We start from the raw sequence: 23,942 nt of genomic DNA, 5'->3' as shown, positions 1-23,942 counted from the left end.
TATCTGTATAGTTATGGACATCAGGATCACCCTCTCCTAAGTGCATTCCAACCAGCATGCTGTGTTCATCTTAGACCCCAGAGGAAAGGTAGCCAGTTACCGGGGATATAAATTGTCTGAGGGTGTTGCTAAAAATGCATCTGAGTTAAATTAGAGAATACAGTCTTATCATCCTTCTGTTCTTCCTTCGCTTCTATGATGCATCCATAGATTTCCTCCACGACCACAATCTCTTAAACATCACTACTACATTAGGTGACAAAGGTGGTTGATGAAGGTAGAGCTGTGGATGTTGTCTACGTGGATTTTAGTAAGGCGTTTGACAAGGTCCCTCATGGGAGGCTCGTCCAGAAGATTCAGATGCATGGGATCCATGGTGACTTGGCTATTTGGATTCAGAATTGGCTTTCCCATAGGATAGTGGTCAATGGGACATTCTGGCTGGAGGTCTGTGACTAGTGGTGTTCTGCAGGGATCCGTACTGGGACCTCTGCTGTTTGTGATATATGTAAATGACCTACATGAAAATGTGGATGGGTGGATTAGTAAGTCCACAGGCGATACAAAGATTGGTGGTGTTGTGGGTAGTGTAGAAGATTGCCAAAGGACACAGTGGAACACAGATCAGTTGCAGATATGGGCGGAGATATGGCAGATGGAGTTTAATCTGGGCAAGTGTGAGGTGTTGCACTTTGGGAGATCAAATGTAAAGAGACAGTACACTGTTAATGGAAAGACTCTCAACAGTGTTGATGCACAAAGGGATCTTGGGGTCCAAGTCCATAGCTCCCTGAAAGTGGCTGCCCAGGTTGACAGGGTGGTAAAGAAGGCATATGGCATGATTGCTTTACTAGTTGAGGCATTGATTTCAAGAGTCAGGAAGTTATGTTGTAGCTTTGAACTCTAGCTAGGCCACATCTGGAGTATTGCATTCAGTTCTGGTCGCCCCCTTATAGGAAGGATATGGAGGCTTTGGAAAGGGTGCAGAAGAGGTTTACCAGGATGCTGCCTGAATTAGAGGGCATGTGCTATTAGGAGAGGATGGACAAACGTGGGTTGGTTTCTCTGGAGTGGTGGAGGCTGAGGGGAGACCTGACAGTTCATAAGAGTATGAAAGGCATAGATAGAGTAGACAGCCAGTATCTTTTCCCCAGGGTCGACATGTCTAATAGTAGAGGGCATGCATTTAAGGTGAGGGGGGGTAAATTCAAAGGAGATGCGCGGGGCAAGTTTTTTTTACACAGTTATGGGTGCCTGGAATGTGCTGCCAGGGGTGGGGGTGGAGGCAGATACAATAGAGGCACTTAAGAGGCTCTTAGACAGGCACATGAATGTGCAGAGAATGGAGGGAGATGTAACAAATCCTTTAATTTTCCAACCATACTTCTATTAACTATTTAATAACTTAACTTTTAGTGTATTAAGGATGTACCCAAAACTTTATATGTCTCAGGAAGGAAACCATTAACCCCTTTGTCTGTCAGTGCTGATTATTAAAAATGCCCATGTGGATTCCACATTGTTCCTTAACTGTTATTTTTATCCATAAAGCCAAAAAATTAATTAAAATACTGGACTAGATATTCACTATGGCAGAAAGTCAATGAAAATAAAAATGGGGAGAGAATTAAACTCATCTTCTTCTTCTTAGGCTGTCCCTTGGGGTTGGGGGTGATTTGCTTCTAACTATAGTTCTGCTTTTATCATTAATCATCACTTGTGGGTTTTATAACCAAGGAACGCACCGTTGGCTATAGAGAACTATAGAGAGTTAGAGCACGGAAACTGGCTGTTCAACCCACTGAGTCCACCACCATTAGGCACCCATTTTTACAGCAACCCTATTTTAACCCATTTTGTTCTGCCATATTCCCATCAATTCCCCCCACACTCTAGCACCAATCTGCACACTGGGGCAATTATAATGACCAATTAACCTTCCATCCTGCACATTTTTGGGATGTGGGAGGAAAGCGGGGTACCCAGGGGAAACCCATGCAGTCACGGGGAGAATGTGCGAACTCCACACAGACAGCATCGGAGGCCAGGATTGAACCTGGGTCGATAGACGGTGAGGCAGCAGCTCTACTGGCTGAGCCACTGTGCCACCTAATTATTTACAAAATTATAATCCCAAATGCATTAGTTAGATGGAAACCACCAACTGTAGCTCAGTCTGACCTAGGGACTTAATACAGGACAACAGATCAGCATTACTTATTCTGTGATGATCTATATTCCCTTGAGTTGAGAGGTAACAGTAACTTCATGTAAAACTTGACACTATACTATCCAATACCCTGCCTACTCACTGCATGACTTCTGGTAAATAACCAGGTCACCCATTCCTGACCACAGTATCTATCCCATTGATCAACCCTCTGATGGTTTTTCAACACTCACAGGCTGAGGGGTCAGGTATTTAGAACTGAGAAGAGGGATTCTTTAACTTAGAGCATTGTGAATCGTTGGTATTCTCTTCTCCAGGGAGGTGTGAGTGCTTAGTCGCTGAGTGTATTCTATCTATCTCAGACATGTATTCATCGGTACAACACACACAAACCACTGGAGGAACTCAGCGGGTCGGGCAGCATCTATAGAGGGAAATGGACAGTCGACGATTCGGGTTGAGACCCTTCATCTGGACTAAATGATAGAAGAGAGACAGCCAGTATAAGAAAAGTGGAGGGAAGGGTTGGAGTTTTGTGTGTTCCTCCAGATCCTAGCATCTGCAGTCTCTTGTGTCTCCATGGATTCATTGGTATTGGCATTGGGGCCACAACCTTGGTGCCAGGTTTGAGGTCTCAGTCTTCGAACATTGTTCTTCAGGCAGTTGACGGTTGTACGTGGTGGTCAATTTTATCATCAATGACTGCCCTCGCTGAGAGGGTGATCCATGTTGGCCAAGGATGTTGCGGATCTTGAGCGCTATGTGACAGTGTTACGTGGCAGGGAATAGATTGGTGAAGCGAGTGTCTTCCAGATGTTTAAGACTCAGCTTATATCTCTTGCTAAAGCAGCAATTCATGTACTTTTACTAGTGTATTGCCCTCATTAATTTATTCTTGAGATGGTGGGATTGTTCTGTAAGGAGAGATCTAAGTAGACTGGGCCGATATTCCTGAGCTTCCAGTAATCTGTCACTTTAATTCTTTGTGCCGTTCCCACTCTGACCTCTCTGTCATTGATCTCCCTTGAAGCCAATGTATGCTCAAGGAATAGCACCTCATCTTCGAGGTACGTTCCAGCTCTTGGGACTCAATAACGAATGCAATAATTTCAGCTAATCAGCTTTCTCTCCCTCTTTCAAAAGATGCTGTTAGATGTTTCAATTTTTCCTATTGTTTCTTTTCTCTTCTGCCTCCACCTGCAGGCTTTTTAAAGTAATTGTTACTTGACAATTTTGGTCTGCACCCTATCACGGACATCCCCTCTGTTTTCACCACCCCTCCTCCTTTCTGCAAGTTAAAACACACTTGTTTTGTCATGTTTCCAGTTCTGATGAAGGCTCCTAGATCTGAGCTGTTGAAGCTGTTTTCCTCACCGTGGTAACTGCTTTACCTGCTGAGTTCTCTTGACGTTTTCTGTTTTGTCTCAGATTTTCAGCAACTGCAGGTTTCTGCTCCAATGCGTGCATGCTCAAGAGTTTACAAGAACAAGGGGCAAGTTCACTGAAATGTGCAAAATTCTTAAGGGCTTGATGGGGTAGATGTTTCCTTTAGTTGGGATATTCAGAACCAGGGGTCACAATCTTCAGCCAGTGGACTGGAAAATCTGTACCTCTCTGTGCAAGAGGCCTGGGGAGTCTACTGCTCGATATTCAGAAGAGAGACCAATACATTTTTAGATATTAATGGAATCAAGGGACACCAAGTTAGTGCAGGAAAGTGACACTGAGGAAAAAAAAACAGCCATAATCTTCCTGAAGGGCAGAGTTGGCACAAGAAACCAAATGGCCTGCTCCTGCCTCTTGTTCTTATGTTCTCATTTTTTCACGCTGTGTATACACAGAATTTTCTGATCTTATTAAGAATCAAAGCTAATTCCTGTTCCTTCTCTGCTCTCACAGGTGTGACCATAAACGATGTACAAATAAAATCTGACCCCGAGAATTCAGCAAAGGCGGGAAGCTCCATTATCCTGACTTGTTCAGTAAATATCATAGCACCTTCTGGCCTAGCTAGTCAGATTTCATACTTTTTTTATAAAGGATCAAACAAAGACTTCCTGCTGAAAAACACCATGTCTGCTCAGCAAAGTTCTCATGTTACAATACAATCTGCTCGAGCATCGCATACTGGATACTATTTTTGTGTTGTGGAAGTGGGAAATAAAATGGCTGAGAGTGAACCCTCATATCTAACAGTTGCAGGTAATGCGAAATATGAAACATATTATGAAAATATGAAGCATGAAAGAAGAACACCTTTCACAAACTCAGGAAAAAGTGTTTAATAGTAGACAAAATACTCTGAAGCGTAGTGCAAGTAGTTTCCTCTCCATCTCTCATCTAAATTTGACCTGAACCCATCCAGGTGGGGAGAAATATTAAAGCTCACAGAACTGCATGACACAGGACTTTTTTAATAAGTATTTTGGATTTCAAACTAAAGGGAAAGTTATGTCATTCAGATTGTCAAGGGTATGATTTTTGGATTGCAAGTAAATAGGGGGGGTGTGGGGAGGGGGGTGCAACTTACAAGAACATCCTGAGGGTCATCATGGTGAGTTCTGCCTCAAATCAAATGGAGTTTAAAAACCTGACCCAACACCATCAATAAAACAAAATAATAACAAACACCATGACTTTGATGTAACTTGAAATTATGGAAGGTTATGACATAAAATAGTACAAATTGTAATATGTTCTCTGTATTCTGTACCTTACACTGCTTTAACCCCTAACAGTAACTCCCAGTATCTTTCTCTCTCCCTTTATAGGTGGACAATCCTATATGTAGCTCCCTTGCAAACATTACTTAGTCTATACCTCATATCCTAATTTGCAACCATGGCCCTTCCAATATTGGCCTCTCATTATCACTACACTACTAGGGGCATGCCTTCAGTTGTCTACGTCCTATGCTCTGCAATTCCTTGCCCTGTCTCTCCACTTTATTATTGCTCCTTGAAGTCTACCTCTTGATCCAAACTTTCAGTTATCTGTCCTAATCTCTGTTGTGGTTGGTTCCAGTTCAAATAAAATTAACTGCATCACTCTGCTGGGCAGAGAATCAATCTCCATACTCCAACAAAGACCTGCCACGCAATCTATGTATTGCCCAGAGTGATCCAATTGCAAACAAATCCAGGGTACATAAGAACATAAGAAATAAGATAAGCTATCTTTATTAGTCACATGTACATTGAAACATACAGTGAAATGCATCTTTTGCGTAGAGTGTTCTGGGGGCAGCCCGCAAGTGTCGCCACGCTTCCGGCACCAACATAGCATGCCCACAACTTCCTAACCTGTACGTCTTTGGAATGTGGGAGGAAACCGGGACACCCGGAGGAAACCCACGCAGACACAGGGAGAACGTACAAACTCCTTACAGACAGCAGCGGGAATTGAACCCAGGTTGCTGGCGCTGTAATAGCGTTATGCTAACCTCTACACTACCGTGCCTGCCGTAGGAGCAGGAGTAGGCCATCTGCCCCATTGAGCCTGCTCCGCCATTCAATAAGATCACGGCTGATCTATCCGTGGACTCAGATCCATCTCCCTGCCTTTTCCCCATGACCCTCAATTCCCCTACTATGCACAAATCTATCTAACTGTGTCTTAAATATATTTAAATAGATAGCACTGAATCTGACTGATGCAGAATGCTGCCGGCTGAGTAGCTATTTGCAAACAATCAGGTGAGGTATGAGTGAGGAGAAAAGATAAACTGAGAACTGAACAGGTTTCAAAAACCACAAAATAGTTTAATTTTTTTGTGATTTTTACTTTAGGAGAATTACAGACACCTCGACTTACCATACATCCAATGGAGGTGATAGTGGGAAATCGAATTCAGTTGTGTTGTAATGCCACTGAAGAACTTCCTCCTCTTGAATTTATATTCTATAAATATAAAAATGGACAATATTTCCGCCTGAGAGACATAGAAGAAACCAGTAAAAGTCTCACAACACACACATTTAAAGTAACAGAAATAACAGGTCAACTCTATAGCTGTACAATCCAAGGGAAAACCTTTAGGACCAGCTCAAACTACAGTGCACTAGTCAACATAACTGTGCAAGGTAGGTTAACAGGTATAATGCAATGTCTGCAATGTTGTGTAAGACGGTATGGGGTATACAGTCATGGTACAGCTGGTACATCGCCAGATTAATAATCCCGAGACCTGGATTAACAACCCAGTCCCACCGCAGCAGCCATGGAATTTAATCTCAGCTAAATAACCTTTAAAGAAAAACACTCAACATGAGTAACAATGACTACAAAACAAAAGGAATGACATAAAAGCTCATCTGGTTCACTAATGCTCTTCAAGGAGGAAAATCTGCCTCTTAGTTGGTCTGTCCTATATGTGACTCCAGTCTCACCAATGTGGCTGACTCTTAAATGCATTCTGAAATGGTCCAGCAAGACATTCCGTTCAAGCACAATAAGAAATGAAAATTAAATGCTTGTCCTTCTAGTGATACCAGATCCTGAGATGGTGCGGATCCTTGATAGTAGATGTTGCCTTCTTGAGACAACACCTCCTGTAGATACCACCATTGATAAGGAGGGATGTGCCTGTGATATATTGGACAGAGTCCACTACTCCCTGTAGCTTCTTACGTTCCTGTGCATTCGAATTGCTGTACCAGACCATGTTGCAACCAGTCAGGATATTTTCAACAGTACATCTGTTGAAGTTTGTTCGAGTGTTCGTTGACAAGTGAACCTCCTTGATGTCCTAAGTAAAGGCGCTGGCACGCCTTCCTTGTGATTGCATCCATGTGCTGGGCCCAGGACAGGTCACCCGACACGTTAACGCCCAGGAATTTAAAGCTGCTGACTCTCTCCACTGCCGATCCCCCAATGTAGACCGGTGCATGTTCTCCCTCCTTTCCCTTCCTGAAGCCAACAATCAGCTCTTTAGTTTTACTGACGCTGAGTGAGAGATTGTTGTGGGAGCACCACTCAACCAGGTGTCCCATCTCGCTATTCAATAATATTCAACCATTAATGCATTGCCTAACTTATCATTTCAGATCCATTTTTACATCATGAATTCACAATTGAACCACAAGATGGAATACATGAAGGGGTTAAACTGAACATTACATGCCGTGTCCAGATGTCATCATTAATCAAATCTGATATAAAACCTGAACTAAAAATCTTGAAGGGTATAACACCAATAAAGACAAATGACAATGGTAGTCTTGAAATAAAAGTTTCTAAAATAGCGACTGCAAATGATACAGGCAAATACTTGTGCACCGCAAAGTGGAATCAGTCATTTGTAACTATGCACAAACAAGTGAATGTGACAGGTAACACTGATGTTTATTATAATTTCACAAATTCACAGCGTAACCCTCGGCTATGATTATCACAGGCATGTCTACCAGCACAATGCACTGTACAGTTCCAACATGCCATGTGCTGGTGTCAGATGATGCAAGTGTCATACCAGATTGTGCATGTTTGATCCAATGTCAGACTGATAGTCAAACAAAGACGTTGAAAGGAACTGGAGGATTTTCTGATGGATGCCATAGCGCAGCAGTCAGCGCAACACTATTACAGCGCCAGCAATCGGGGTTCGATTCCCGTTGCTGTCTGTAAGGAGTTTGTACGTTCTCCCGTGTCTGCGTGGGTTTCTGCCGGGTGCTCCGGTTTCCTCCCACGTTCTAAAGACATACGGGTAAGTTAATTTGGGGTTTAAAATGGGTGGCGCAGGCTCATTGGGCCAGAAGGGCCTGTTACCACGCTGTAAATAAAATTTAAAATTTAATTTAAAGATTACTGCAGTATGTATTCACAAGTGAACCATAATATGGAATATCTGAAAGGGATAAACTGAACATTACTTGCAGTGTTGGGATGTCATAATCAATTATATCTGGTATGAAAGCTGAACTAACAATCTTGAAAGGTAAACTCTAAAAAAGGCAAATGATAAGAGTATCGTTGTGTAGAAGAGTTGGGATGTCACATTGCAGTTGTACAAAATATTGGTTAGACTGCATTTTGCATTGAGTATTGTGTTTAGCTCTGGTCACCACACTAGAGGAAGGATATGGCAGCAATAGAGTGCAGCAGAGATTCACCACGACGTTGCCTTGAATGGACGGCTGCAGTTATGAGGAGAGATTGAATAGGCTGAGTTTATTCTCATTGGAAAGTAGGAGGCTGAGGGGTGACCTTATAGAGGTTTACAAAATTATGAGGGGCATAGATATCATAGGTAGTCAGAATCTTTTTCCCAGGGCAGAGGAGTGTAGAACTAGAGGGCAGAGAGAGGAAACTTAAACAGTATCTGGGAGGTATGTTTCTCGGCATGGCCAGGATGGGCTGTAAGGGCCCATTCCTGTGCTGCATGTTTCTATGATTCTATGATAATGATGGTCTTTAAATAAAATTTTCTAAAATAGCAACTTCAAGTGATACAGGCAAATACTTGTGCACTTACCTTATCAACTGGCAGAGACACTGTTGGAGCAGGGGTTGTGTTTTTGAGCTTTGGAGTTTCCTTTTTCTACAGCTTGGGTAAATCAATAGTTTTCCTTAATTGGAAATGACCAAGCGATAGACTCTCCAACTGTAATCTTGGCCAGAACAGGATTCAGAATGACATGAAATTAAAAATTAGGGATGAGTATGTGTTACTTTTATATTGTGATTCACTATTTATGCACCTTGTCTAACTAATCATTTCAGATCCGTTATCATCTATTTGCTATTAAACCACGATATGGAATTTTTGAAGGGGAGAAACTTAGTAGTAGTTGTGCTGCCCAGATATTATTATCAATTATATCTGATATAAGATCTGAACTAAATATTGTAAGGGTTCAATTCCAACAAAGACAAATGTTCATGGTAGTTTGAGGTAAAAATGTGTAAAATAGCAACTGCAAATGATACAGGAGAGTATTTGTGCAATTAAAAGAAAAAGTTGAAAAGTATTTAACAAAAAACAGGTGATTGTGGCAAGTAAGGTTAAGATTAACTTTGGAATGGCACAGCCCAAGCTTAGTGTAATTGGTTGCAATGATGGTCAGTGTGGACTCGGTGGGCCAAAAGGCCTGCTTCTATGCTTATGACTATACAATTCTGTAAGGCAATTCTGGGAGGCTTTGAAATGTGGAATCTTATCAGGGAGTGAGACTGGGTTTATGGGAATACGTTTCCTCAAGGCTCGTGCTGTCTGAGATTCCTGTCAAGAGTTCAACAGTAGGGTTGACAAAGACCAAAGATCCGCTCCAATTATTACTTGTTTTTGCTGTATGTCTAGACACTACTTTCTCTTTTACAAATAGCCAGCCAGAGGTTGGAGCCTTCAGTAAAGACATAGTTTTTGGTAATAGACAACCCTTATGTAATATTAATCATGTAATAATATTAACTATTTAGAACAGGCCCAAAGTAAGGTCACCCTTGCCTGAAAACTGTGGAATGTTTTGGTCCAAAAATACGTTGGCAGCTGAAGAGGCAAGTTAAATGTCCAGGCGGCTAACAGGCCAACAGATGTTTGACTTGAGGGTCTGTCCTAAAGATCCACACTTCTGGCTTTAAGGGAAGAGGGATAAGGGGCAAGCAGCCAATCTGTCCACAGGAAGCAACTGGTCATTTAAACATAAAGATGCTGCCTGCTTCATATTTACGGGGAGTTTACTTTTAATATAAGCATCCTCGATTAAGCTGAGACGAACTCTGAATCCCTGAGATTCGGCTGTCACAGCAGTCCTGTGAGCAGGAGTGACTCCACCAGGAGCAACAAGTGTATCCTGATCTGTCTCCTCCCCTCTAATCTCTCCATTCCATCCCACCCCCACCATTTACTCCTCCCCATCCACTAATGGAAACATTAAACTCACAGATAGGGTAGATGGCCACAGTCTTTTTCCTAGGGTGGGGGACCCTAAATCTAGAGGGCACAGGTTTAAAGTAAGGGATCTGAGGGTAGTGGTTGCCAAAGGAAGTGGTAGAGACAGAAAGAATTACAACATTTAAAAGACACTTGGACAGGTACTTGGATAGGCATCATGGTGGGCAGGAACAAGTTGGGCCAATGGGCCCGTTTCTGTGCTGTACAAATTTATGACTCTCTCTTTGACTCTATCCCTTCCACAACTGAGACCATCCCCAACCACCGTCTGATCCGTCCAACACCAAACCACTGTCAGAACTACCCTCATGATCTGCCCTCATCAGCAGATCTATTGCTGCAATCAATGACACAGCCAAAAGCCTTTGGAATAAGACCCAGCGATCAGGGTAAATTTTTCATACAAAGAGTAGTTGGTATCAGGAGCGAACTGCCAGAGGTGGTAATGGAGGTAGGAACGGTAACAAGAGGCATCTGGACAGGTACTTGTATGTACAGGGCACAGAGGGACATGGAATTAATGCAGGCAAGTGAGACTAGTATAGACAGGAATGATGGTCAGCAGAGATATGGTGGGCAAAGGGCATGTTTCTATGCTGTACAACTCTGTGACTCTGTAACAGATTTCTGAAACAGATTATGGGGTCATAATGAAATTTCTGGTAATGGTTGACTTCTGTGCATTAATTGGCTGCCGTGTTTCCCACATTACAACCGTAATTGTGCTTCATAAAATGCATTGGGAGGTTCTGAAAGGGACATGAAAAGTACAAAGGAAATGAAAGCATTTATTTATCTTCCAGCTATTTTCTCAGTCAATAGATACACCACATCTTTTTAAAAAACAGCATTACATTTAGTTAGTTATTTATTAGATACTTTGTAGATAATCACTACAGAGCACTTGCTTAATATTGAATGTTCAAGTTGCCATTTGCTCTGCTTTGTTTAAACAGGCTGTACTCAAGTTGCAGTACCACCGTTCTGGACCTTGATTATCCCACTGTTCCTCAGTGCCAGCATCATTCATTCCAATTAACCAAGTAAGTCAAAACATAAGGACGTATGAAATAGAACCAGGAGCGGGCCATTCAGCTACTCTTCTCTGATCTACTATGCAAAAAGATCACAACTAATCCTTTACCTCAGTACCACTTTCCATTTGCCTTAGTTCCATTATTATACAATAACTAATCAATCTATATCTCTCCGAAGCCTCTCTGCATCCTCCTCACAAACAACAGTGCCTCCTCGCCTTGTATTATGCGCAGTCTTGGATATATTGCACTTGGCTCCCTCATCTAAGTCACTGATGTAGGTTGCGAACAGCCTCCCAACTCAAAAATGACCTGTTTTTCCTACTGCTTTTTCTTCATTAACCAGGGCAGGCACAGTAGTGTAGCGATTAGTGTAATGCTATTACAGCACCAGCAACCCGGCTTATCCTCAATCCACACCAGTATTATTGTCCGTGTGCTCTAATTTTGGTTCATAACTTGTGCAAACCCTTATCAAAAGCCTTCTGAAATTCCAGATCTACCCCATCCACTGGTTTGCCCTCAAAGCTTCTGCTAGTTGCAGTCTCAAAATCTCCACAGATTTGTCAGACTTTGATTTTCCTTTCATACCTCTTGACTCTGCCTAATCTCATTATATTTTTTGCAGGTGCAATGTACCACATCCACAATAGTGTTTTATCTACTACTGATGCCAGGACAACTGGTCTGTTATTCCCTGGTCTCTCCCTCCTTAAGCTGGTTGCCAAAGCTCTTACTGTCTATTTGTTATAAACTACGTTCTAAGTTTTAAACCACTAGCCATAGCCACCAGATGTAACCCTACCCTTATTTATTGTCATATCTTTAAATCCAATTTCCCAATCTGCCATAGGTAAGTCCCACCTCATACCTTTGCATTTTGCTTTGTTTACATTTATGACCCTGGTTTCAGATGTAAGACCCATTTCAGCAGGGGTTTGATGGCAAGTGTAGCTGCTATGAACCACACTGCACTGATTCTGCCTGCACTTTGAGTGACCACCTTGGGTATATGGTCAATGATATGATTAGGAGTCTGGCTGTTTCTAGGGGGTAAAATGTGTACTGCTGTAAGGATTGTGATTAGCCAAGTTCTGTAGATGGTAAGTTTCAAATTAAAAACTCACATTCAGAAGGGATCCAAGGGATGGGAGAGAAGAGCCCGACTTCTGCAGATTGGTCACAGAAATTCTTTCGGTGTCTGTGATACCACTCCTGTAATTTATAGGTTTCTAGTTCTGCCATCAGCCTTTCACCAATTATTAAGCAAAAAAATCTTTTATCATTCTTTCTTGTGTATTTTATATCAACACATCAGGATATGTATTTCCCAAATTATATTGAAGTCCTTGAAATACTTTATGAGAAATATTATTCAAATGTAACTTTAGAGGAACGATACAATGTCTGATTGCATTGTAATGTTCTCTGAATTGGGAGAGTGCATTGTAGTTTCAGTATACACTGTGCAGTGGTGCCTTTCAGGTGTGTGTGACCACCGCTCAATGTGCTGCACCAGGTGATCCTTGAAAATGATCTACAACAGCATTTAAATAAAGGGCAAAGTTCACAGAGCACCCTGAGAACTGCCACTCGTCCCCATGAAATTGGGTAATAAAAATATTTGTGCTAATGCACCTTAAATGTGAAAGGCTTTGATTAAACAAAACAGAATGAATTCTCGTACAATCAGGTTTCGTCCTGTCTCCTTGAGCACCAGTTCAAACTGATTTTCCCCATTTGCAAATCTCATTATCTCCTCTCTTGAACATAGACCCACTCACCAGGGTCCCCACACATGACCTTCTGAGTATCCGTGCCTCAGATTGCTGGGCTCCTTTTCCAAAAAGTATGTTATCTCCATGAAAACCCACTTCCTGCAGGACAGCATTGTCTACAAGTGAAGGCTACTGGAGCCCGGATTCTCCAGGGCAGTACATGTGTACACAGTCACCAGGTCCGCTGCCCCTCCTTCCTCCAGCTCACTTGTTACCTCACACAAGTCAAAGATCCTTCTGTTGGTGGACACAGTGACGTGGGTTTACTCGGCTGTTCTCCTCCAGCCAGACCCAGTGTGCATCACAAGGAGGCCGGGCACAGCAAGAGGCCAGTGTCACAGCCCTGGGTGTCATTCTGACTGCTGATCGTGTGATTACCAAGCACAGAACATACCCTGGTCACCGTGCCCACCAAAGGAAGGATCTTTGACTTTAACAGATAGCAGAAGAAGACATCTTCACGCACCTTATTTCCTCTCCGTCTTTTCCCACCACGTCATAAACTTCCTCAATATCTATGTTGTGAGCTACTTTTCAAACAGTTCCTCCAACTCTGCTCATGACATTGCTTATTTTTCACTTTGAAGTATATTCCAAAGATTAATGCTGTATTGCAAATTATTTAGCTTCTCCATTTTCATGATGCATGGCTTTGTATAAAACAAAAGCTAAGATTTTGTTTTGTACATTTTTTCCTGTAGGAAAGCTCCGGCCACTTCCTGCAGGACAGCATTGTCTACAAGCGAAGGCTACTGGAGCCCGGATTCTCCAGGGCAGTACATGTGTACACAGTCACCAGGTCCGCTGCCCCTCCTTCCTCCAGCTCACTTCTTGCCTCACACATTATTCTCCTCCAGCCAGACCCAGGAGGGACAAGGAAGCTGGGCACAGGAGGAGGCCAGTGTCAAGCCCTGGGTGTCACTATGACCGCTGATCGTGCAATTACCATCCGCAGAGTAAACCCGTGTCACTGAGCCCACCAGTGGAAGGATCTTTGACTTTAATAGACAGACACAAGAGGAGGACATCTGGTATGCCTTAATTCCTCTCTACCTTTCAAAAGATTCTTCAACATTTATGCTGTGAGCCACTTTTTCAATCACTTCCCCCAACTCTGCTCCTGATGTAGGTTAATTTCCTTTGAAGAATACCCTGCATCTCAAGTTGTTTAGCTTCTCCGTCTTCATGTGTGGTTTTGTATAAAATAAAAACAAAGATTCTGTTTTCTACTTTTTTTAACTGGTTGCCTAGAATTCTATTAATTTGTATCTAAAACAGTCCACATCTTACCTAAGTTTGGTCGGCTTCCAGTGCGTGACTGGAATCAATGGATCTATCAAAAGCCATTTGTAGTTCCACCTAACTCCCCTCTTACTTTCATGGGATCTCTAGTGTTACGGACTCAGTGAAAGTCCCTTTTAGAGAGTGTGTGTGTATGTGTGTGTGGGGCGTGCTTACGTCAATAGAAGATAAAGGACGTAATGACGTTGTTGAAGAAGTAAGAAGAAGAAGAAGGAGAGAGAGAGAGAAGGGAGAGAGACACCAGCCTGCTTGTTTTCTCTATCGATGGATGAGAAACAATAACTGTGTTTGCCACTGAAATCCATGTATGGAAGTTGGAAGTAATCCGGTGGAGTTCACTTTGTTGCTGACCTGTAGAAGGAAACAGGTATTTGTGTGTGGACGACCACGGTTCGGATGCTTTTCGGGGTGAGGAAGTCACTACCGAGTAAACACTGAAGTGTCGTTTGGGTTCCATCGTGGAACATTTGGATTTCGTATGTACTCTCTCTATGTTTTTCTATATCTACATCTTATCTTCAGACAACGGTGGTTGTTGAAGAAGCCCTTGCTCATGTTTCACCTTATGGCTTGCGGAACTGAACTTTAAGAACCATTCAGGAACTGGGAGTTTTGGACTTTGTCACACACACACACGAAGAGTTTAGTTTTGGGGTTAACGTTCGAGGTTTAACATTCTTGAATTCTAACATACTAACATTTTTACTTTTATTTTACGTATTATCATAAGTAGTGATTAATAAAATAGTTTTTAACACTGAATCATGCTCAGTGTGTTTCTTTTGTTGCTGGTTCGTGACACTAGATTGTTTGCTGTGCAGTCCCGGTTCCCTGCAGACATTCCGTCACTTAACTTCGTCACACACTGCTGTGGGCTCCAGAAGGCACCCTGATACCTCCTTGTAACATCTAGGATTAGGAATCAAATACACTCCCACCAGCCTCACCTAAATCCTCAGAGAGAGCCGGCATTCCTCCCTCTCTGTGCATTAAATTCGGCAATTGTCATTTCCTCCTCATCACCGGGTAAAACATCTCGGGGGGGGGGGGGGGGGGGGGATGAAGAGAATGCAAAGAAGGCTCAGTGTTGAAGGAAGGTGTCTTGCTAACGGAATTCTTATTGATACAGTATTAGATCATAGACTGTAAAGGAACATTTTCTGCATGAACTTAATTGGAATCGGTTTATTATTGTCACATGTATCTCGATACAGTGGAAAGCTTTTAGTCTGCATGCCATCCAGACAGATCATGCCCTGCATAAGTACCTCAAGGTAGTAAAAAAGAAAACAGAATGCAGAATATAGTGTTGCAGCTACAGAGAAGTGCAGTGCAGGTAAACAAATAAAGTGGAAGGGCCACAACAAGGTAGATTGGAAGATCAGGAATTTAGCATATGAGAGGGCTGTTCAAGTGTCTGAGGCAGCAGATCATGATGAAGTCCCACTATATCAAGTCATGAATGGTGATGGACAACTAAGCAGCAAATGGGAGGCCGGGAAGGTTCCGAGAACATCCCCATTCTCAAAAATGATAGAGACCATCATATGTGCTAATGACAAAGCTGAAGCATTTGCAACTATACTCATGCAAGTGGCTTCCTCCCAAGATCCCCTCATCACAGGTACCGATCTGTAGCCAATTCAACGAATTCTATGTGAGATCAAGAAATGGTTGAATATGTCAAAGCTGAAGGATCAACTATCACCCCCAGCTGTAGTACCGAGGGCTAGCAGAACTAGCCAAGCCTCTAACCAAGCTGTTCCAATACAGTCACAACACTGGCATGTAGAAAATAGCCCAAGTATGTCCTGTTCAAAAAAAAGGCTAATTACCACCCAATCAGTCCATGTCAATCATCAGCAAAGGGACGGAAGGTATCACCAGAAGCACCATCAAGCCAGACTTATTCGCCAACAACCTGCTCATCGATGCCCAGGCTGGATATCACTAGCATTACTGAGTGCCAGGCCTCATTATAGACTTGGTCCAAATATACAAAGAACTAAATTCCAGAGGCGAGGTGAGAGGTTTTGTCACAGCAACCTTGGCGAGTCAATACAGGCATTTTGCTGAAGTTACACACTGCAGCAACAGTGTGACATTGATGGAGGGAATGACTGTTTAGGCTAGTGGATAGGATATGAATCCAGTGGGAAACTTTGTCCCAGATAGTGTTGAGTTTATTCAGAGTTGCCAGAGGTGCACTCATCCAGGAACGTGGAGAGTATTCCATCTTACTTGCATCTGACCAAGTCTGGCATCAAGGAGTCCTGGTAAAATTGAAGGCTGTGGCATCAAAAGGATAACACGTCGATGGCAGGAGTCATCCCTTGTGGTTGTTGGAGGTGAATCATCCCAGACACTGCCGGAGCTTCTCAATGTAGTGTCATCCACCTAATAATCTTCAGCTGCTTCAAGGACTTTCCTTCCATCAAAGGGCCTGTCATATCCCTCACTGATGATCGCACAGCTTTAAATTCCACCTGCAACCCAGCAAATGAACTAATCCATGCCTACATGGAACCAGAACTAGACAACATTCAGGCATAGGCTGATAAGTGCCAAGTAACATATACACCTCAAAAGTGCCTGGCAATGACCATCTCCAACAAGTGAGAGTCTAACCACTTACCCTTACTTACCTGGGCTACTTTGACAGTGTCTCCCAAACCCTTCCTCCTAGGAGGACAAGAGCAGCAGACTCACTGGAACACCATCACCAACACGTCCCACTCCAAGTCGCACACTGAATTGACTTGGAAATATGTCACTAGATCTAGGCTCAGTAGTGTAGCGGTTAGCGTAACGCTTTACAGCGCCAGTGACCCGGGTTCAATCCCGGCCGCTGTCTGTAAGGAGTTTGCATGTTCTCCCCGTGTCTACGTGGGTTTCCTCCGGGTGCTCCGGTTTCCTCCCACATTCCAAAAAGACATACGGGTTAGGAATTTTTGGGCGTGCTATGTTGGCGCCGGAAGCGTGGCGACACTTGCGGGCTGCCCCCAGAACACTCTACGCAAAAGATGCATTTCACTGTGTGTTTCGATGTACAGGTGACTAATAAAGATATCTTGTCGTATCTCTCCCCAATAGCACTGAGAGAGCACCTTTACCAGAAGGACTGCAGTAGTTTAAGATGTTAGCTCACCACTACTTTTTCAAGAGCAGTTGGGGATAGGCAATAGATTCTAGCCTTGCGAGTGATGCCCAGACTCCCCAAAAATGAGTACAATTTTAAAAGGTTGAGCAGGTTTTGTTTAAAATTTGTTAGATATCACCAGGATGCTTATTCCTCCACCTTGTGGATGATTTGTGAAACACACATAGGATCACAGGGATGCAGAGCCAAATTTCTGATCACACAGGTCATGGGACTGCAAGCAATAAGAAATAGGAAGAGGAGACAATCTGGTCCTTCATACCTGCACTACCATTCATCAAGATCATGGCCGATCTTCTAACTCAGCACCATTGTCCAGCAGGTCTCTTGATTTCCCCCTTAATGTCCATAAATCTATCCATCTCTATTTTGAATGTACACAGTAACCGAGTTTCCATAGCTGTAAGGGGTAGAGAATTCTGAAGTTTCCTATCCATGAAGAAACTTCTCCTTAACTCAATCATAAATGGCTTTACCCTTATTCTCAAAATGTACCCACAGTGCTGGGCTCCTTAGTTACAGATGACATCCTCCCTGCATCCAGCCAGCTGGGCCCTTTGAGAATTTTGAGTTTCAATGAAATTCCTCATTCTCCTGAACTCTAAAGAATATAGTCTAAAGAATCTCTCCTACGGCAAACCCACCAACCAATCTACTGAACTTTCAACGCACTCCCTCTATAGTAAGCATATTCTTTCTTAGGTATGGAGACCAAACTATGAACAATACCCAAGTGCAGTCTCACTATAGCCGCATAGAACTACAATAAGATTTCCTTACTCCTATAATCAAATCTTCAGGTAATAAAGTCTATCAGATCATTCGCTGCCCCTATACGTTGGCCCTTGGTGACTTGTGTTTAAGCACAGCCAAGTCCCTTTGAACATCAACACTACACAATCCCTCACCGTTTACCAAATACCATCAGGCAGCAGATACAGGAGCCTGAGGGCACATACCGACAGGCTCAAGGACAACTTCTACTCCACGGTGATGAGATTAGTGAACGGTTCCCTTATACGATGAGATGGACTCTTGACCTCACAATCTATCTTGTTTGACCTTGCACATTGTCTACCTGCAATGCACTTCCCTGTAGCTGTGACACTTTACTCTGTATCCTGTTATTGTTTTTACCCTGTACTACCTCAGTGCACTGTGTAATGAATTGATCTGTATGAACGGTATGCAAGACAAGTTTTTCACTGTACCCTGGTACAAGTGACAATAATAAACCAATACCAACACTCTGCTGTTCTATTGTGGGTTACTCAAAATGAATGACCTCACATTTTTCCATATTATATTCCACCTACCATGTTCTCACCCAGTCATCCAACTTTCCATTTTACTTTGAAGCTTCTTTACGTCCTCCTACATACTCAATTCCACGAACAGGATTACAGGAGTATTTACCGACACAGAACTAAAGAGATTTTCTCCGGCGGATCTAAGACCTGTAGCTGCCTTCCTGGACTAGCCTGAGAACTTCTGTCCACAAATGCACATTGTCAGCACAATCACATTACTCTCTGCAAGGGTGAAGAAACCAAATTTCATTGCCAAAAGCTGGAAGTTTTGCACTCAGTTTCATTGGCACCACCTGCTGCCACGCTTACTGCAACATGACACTAGAGGGTGCGCTTGTCTCAGCATCATCTCCCACTATTTCACAAGCCACGAACCAATGGGTTGAAATGACATTCGGCTTCACCTCTTGACCGATATCCTTCTTGCTTCTCGTCAGCTATTTGCTAACAATTTTTTTGACCAAAGAAGCAGAGCACTTGTTTTACCTTACCTTTTCTGCATCTGGTACACATGCTACTCAAGATTACATATTGTATGTGAACACATTGTATATTCTATAACTTAATACAGGTCCTCCGCCGGTTATGAACACCTGACTTACGTCCAGCCCGTACATACAAACGAACATTTGGGAGACCGGCGGGACGGATTTGCCGGCCGCTGCGGGGCTGCAGGTATCTTCCGCCGCCTGGGAACTCAGTTCGCGGCCGCATTTCCGACTTGTGAACCGTCCGGGTTATGAACAGTTCACAGGAACGGAGCCCCTGGCTGGGAGCAAGTGTGCAGCTGGGACAGAGCCTGGCATGTGGAGGGAATGCAGCCAGAAACAGGGACCAGGAGTATTGACGGGAGGGAGTTCAGGTGTGCAGGCAGAGTGAGAGACAGACCATGGCAGAGACAGAGCGCAGGTGTGAGAATCAGGGACAGGGAGAACTGAAGGCATGAGAAGTGAGGGGAGAGTGGGGGAAAGCACGTGTGTGTGTGTGTGTGCGCCTGTGTGTATGTGGGCATATGTGTGTGTGTGTGTATGGGCATGTACGTGTGGGTGTGCTTGGGTGTGTGTATGTGGGCGTGTGTGGGTGTGTGAGAGTGTGTATGTGTGCATGTGTGTGTATGTGGGGGTGTGTACATATGTGGGTGTGCATGTAGTGTGTGTATGGGTGTGGGCGTGTGTGAGGGAGTGTGAGAGAGTGTGTGGATTTGTGTGTATGTGAGTGTGTATGGCTGAGTGTTAATGTGTTTGTGAGTATGTGTATGTGAGTGTATGTGTGAGGGTGTGTGGGTGGGTGTGTGAGAGTGTGTGTGTTTGTGAGTGAGTGTGTGAGCGAGTGTGTTTGTGGGTATGTGTGTGTGTGTCAGCGTGAGTGTGTGTCAGTGTGTGTCTGTGTGTGTGTCTGTGTGTGTGTGTCAGTCTGTGTCTGTGTGTGTGTGAGTGTGTGAGAGTGTGTGTGTGTGTCAGTGTGAGGGTGTGTGTGTGTGTCTGTGTGTGTGTAAGTGTGTGAGAGTGTGTGTGTGTGAGAGTGTGTGTGAGAGCGAGAGAGAGAGACAGTGAGTGCGTAGGCGCTGAGACAAACCTGTAGCTGGCCCACCAATGTCTGAGCATCGATCTCCATACAACAGAGTCTGGTCTTCAGTTGCCTTCGTCCCCTTTGCTGCCAGATCAAGTCCTCACTCTATCCGGTCCACGTGGTAAATGGTGCACAATGTTAAAAGAAATCACACACTGACAACTTTTACTCCATAGTGTGAAGGTTAAGGCCTGGCTGTCAGGAGCCTCACCGACAATCCCAGCAGCAAGAGCCCTGAATGTCGCACCGGTATCATTCCTGGGGAACCCAGATGCTCCGACGATGTTGTCGTTGTTGTGTATGAAACACGACAGTCAGGACATGGCCAATGACATACACTCCAACGTGGGTAGTTGTGAATGTGTCCAAGAAGGACTTCCCGCTTCACCTTGACAAAACTTTGGCCTGCATCTCAGAGGGAGACAAACTTCTTCCTGGGCAGTTTCATTGCCAGGGTGGGAAAAGATACAACTCTCACAAAGTGTGATCGGCAAGAACAGAGTGGGGAAGGTTAACATCAACAGGGTCTTCCAGCTGACAAATTGCTTGGAGCACAGTCTTGTCATAACTAACAGCATGGTTCCTCAAAGAGACAAGCACAAGACATTATGGGAACAGCCCAAGGTCTTGGCACTGGTTCCTGTTAAACTGTGTCACCTTCTGTGTAAGGGATCACAAACATATCTACATCATCCTGTCATAGCAGATACCAGTGGCTGTTGAACTGATCACTGCCCAATCAGCTGTTATCTCAGTCAACTTGGCCCCAAAACACCAGCAACAGCAAAAATAATGCTGCAAGAAAATCAGTGTTGAAGATCTTCATAGACGGTGCCTCAGACAGCTCCGAAGTCCACAAATATTAACACTTCTGAACAGACGTTTGGTTTCTTGGTTTGATGAGACAGTTTGGATAAGGATTCCCCTAAAAGATGCAAGTGAAGCAGATAGATTTTTACCAACTGTCCAGTAAAATCCTTGCCACTGTTCCTTTAGCATTTTGTTATTCCAGATAACTTAATCAACAGAATTTAAATTTTCTAACTGCTGTGGGTGGATTTGCATTCATGACTGCAGTCCATGCCTCTGGATTACTTCTTCAGTAAGTTGACCACCACATCTTCATTCCTCTTATTGACAGCCAAGGTCTACCTGATGACTGAAGCAAACACAAGGCCACTTTAATGTGTTCATTCAGGATCCTACATAGGGGTCCAGTGCAAAATCTGGATACAAATGACAGCTTTGGAAGGTTAAGCAGTTCCATTTCATAGTTTGTGATTTCAATCTTCTTCTTTCACTCCTTCTCTCATCTATTTATCTGAACATCTAACACTTATGAGAGCAATTACATAATTAATGGAGTTCTTTATGGATCCAGGGGTTTCCATCTTGCACATAACTGACTTATCAATGATGCCTCTAGAGATAGTGCTTCAGTTTAAATAAACTGAGCTGGTTTCACTTCCTATCTCAAAACACAGCTTTGCCATAAGTCATCAAGGGCCCCATCTGCCACGTTATTGTTTTCCACAGGTGTCAGTTATGGTTCAGTCAGCAGCAGTTTTACTTTTGAGGCAGAAAACTGAGAACATCTTTTAATTAAAAAAAATAATTAATAATAATTTTTAAAAAGGTACAAAAGAAGAACACAGTGCAAAATACAAAAGCTTAGCATTCATGGTTGTTACATTCAGTAGTGTAAAACTTAAGGGAAAAAAAACACACAAACAGAGCACCATTGCCACTAATGTGGCTTCCTGAGGTGAACGCCTTTCGCTGTTTGAGAGGCTTCCCCACCCTACTCAGCTCCTCCATGTGCAGTAGTGGAAGGAGCCCAGACTGTGGTCCTTCCCCACAGAGCCTCAGCACTGGCTGCACCGAGCTTCAGTGCATCCCTCAGCACGTACTCCTGCAGCCTGGAATGTGCCAGTCGACAGCATTCCCTCACGGACATCTCCCTGAGCTGGAAGACCAACAGGTTTTAGGGCGCCCTTCACCGAGTTGATGACCTTCCAACAGCACTTGATGTCTTTCTCGTTGTGTGTGTCCCCGGGAACAGCCTGTAGATCGGAGAGTCCTCTATCACGCAGCTGCTGGGGATAAATCGGGACACGGACCCTCGCATCCGTCTCCACACCCTCTGAGCAAATCCACAGCCTGCAAGGAGGTGGGTGACCGTTGCTTCCCCACCTCAGCCATCCCGAGGGCAGCGTACATTAGGGTTGATATGTCATCTGTAGAGGAAAGCTCTGATTGGGAGGGCACCTCTCACCACCAGCCAAGCCAGGTCTTGGTGCTTGTTGGTCAGATCTGGCGATGAGGCGTTCTGACAGATAGTTTGGACCGTTTGCACTGGGAACAAACCCACAGAATCCATAGTGTCCCTGTCCCGCAGTGTCTGCAGGACATTCCGCACTGATCACTGTCTGATGGACTTGTGGTCAAAGGTGTTTACTTGGAAGAACTCTTCCTCAAAGGACAGGTAGTGTAGCAATGTCCAGCTGATTGGGGCGTTGCACGGTCGAGGGCCAGGCCTATCTTCTACAGCACCAGGGACAGGTAGAACCTCGGCACGTAGTGACACTTGGTGCCCACGTACTTGGGGTCCACACACTGACTGATACGGCCACACATGAAGGTGGTCGTCAGGATGAGGGCAACATTGGGTTCACCTTTGCCCCCATTCTCAGGGGACTTGTGCAGCGTGACCCATCGGATTTGCTCCATCTTGGACCCCCAGATAGACTGGAAGACGACTCCGGTGATTACCGGGGCAGAAGAGTGAGGAACAGGCCACACCTGCGCTAGGTACAGCAGCCCTGGCATCACATCGTACCTGATGACCAAGTTCTTCCCAGTTATTAACAGAGAATGCCATTTCCACAAACCCAGTGCTCGTTTGACCTTCCCAATCCGCTCCAGCCAATTCTTGTAACATGCATCAGCCCCTCCGAACCGGACCCCCCAGCACCTTCAGGTAGTCGGACCTGACAGTGAAGGGGATGTTGGATCAGTCGGGCCAGTTTCCGAAGAGCACGGCCTCGCTCTTCCTGCGGTTGACTCTGGCCCTGGATACCAACTCGAACTGGTCGTAGACGCTGATCAATCTGCGATCTGACCGCGGATCGGAGCAGAAGACAGCAACATCGTCCATGTACAAGGAGGTTTTGACTTGTGTGCCTCCGCTGCCTGGCAAGGTCACCTCTCTTGTGCTCTCGTCCTTCCTGACGGGATTTGGCAAAGGGTTCTATGCAGCACACAGACAAGACGGGGGAGCGTGGACAGCCCTGCCTGACTTGATGGGAAAACTGTTTCCCACCCAAGGATTTGAACTGCACTACGGATATCTGTGTAGAGCAGTTGGATCCAATTTCTGATTCCCTCCCTAAAACCCATTTTGGAGAGCACGTCCAACACGTACGTGTGTGATATCCTGTCGAAGGCCTTCTCCTGGTCCAAGCTGACCAGGCAGGCACCCACCCTTCTGTCCTGCACATAGGTGATGGTATCCCTGAGCAGCAGAAGGCTATCAGAGATTTTCCTGCCAGGTACAGCACAGGTTTGGTCCCAGTCGATCACCTGTCCCAGAGCAGACTTGACCTGGTCGGCGATGGCCTCGGACAGGATCTTATAGTCCACATTCAACAGTGAAGTGGGTCTCCAGTTCCTGATGTCCCTCCTTCTCCCCCTTATGCTTGTCAATGAAGGTAATAATGCCCTTC

The 23,942-nt window shown here is 44.3% G+C and overlaps 1 protein-coding gene across 1 annotated transcript in view; it reads left to right on the top strand.

The window, feature by feature from the left end:
- The window catches only part of pecam1a (platelet and endothelial cell adhesion molecule 1a), an 83,910-nt gene that overhangs the window by 6,980 nt on the left and 52,988 nt on the right, over positions 1-23,942 (top strand). Inside the window, exon 3 of the mRNA XM_052033122.1 lies at positions 4,070-4,372. Within this exon, the coding sequence (XP_051889082.1) occupies positions 4,070-4,372 (303 nt within the window). The remainder of the gene's footprint in view (positions 1-4,069; positions 4,373-23,942) is intronic.

The sequence above is a fragment of the Pristis pectinata genome, chromosome 18 (genome assembly GCF_009764475.1).
Source record: "Pristis pectinata isolate sPriPec2 chromosome 18, sPriPec2.1.pri, whole genome shotgun sequence".
Lineage (NCBI taxonomy): Eukaryota > Metazoa > Chordata > Chondrichthyes > Rhinopristiformes > Pristidae > Pristis > Pristis pectinata.
The sequence above is the reverse complement of the archived record's forward strand: the minus strand, read 5'-3'. Positions and strand labels throughout refer to the sequence as shown.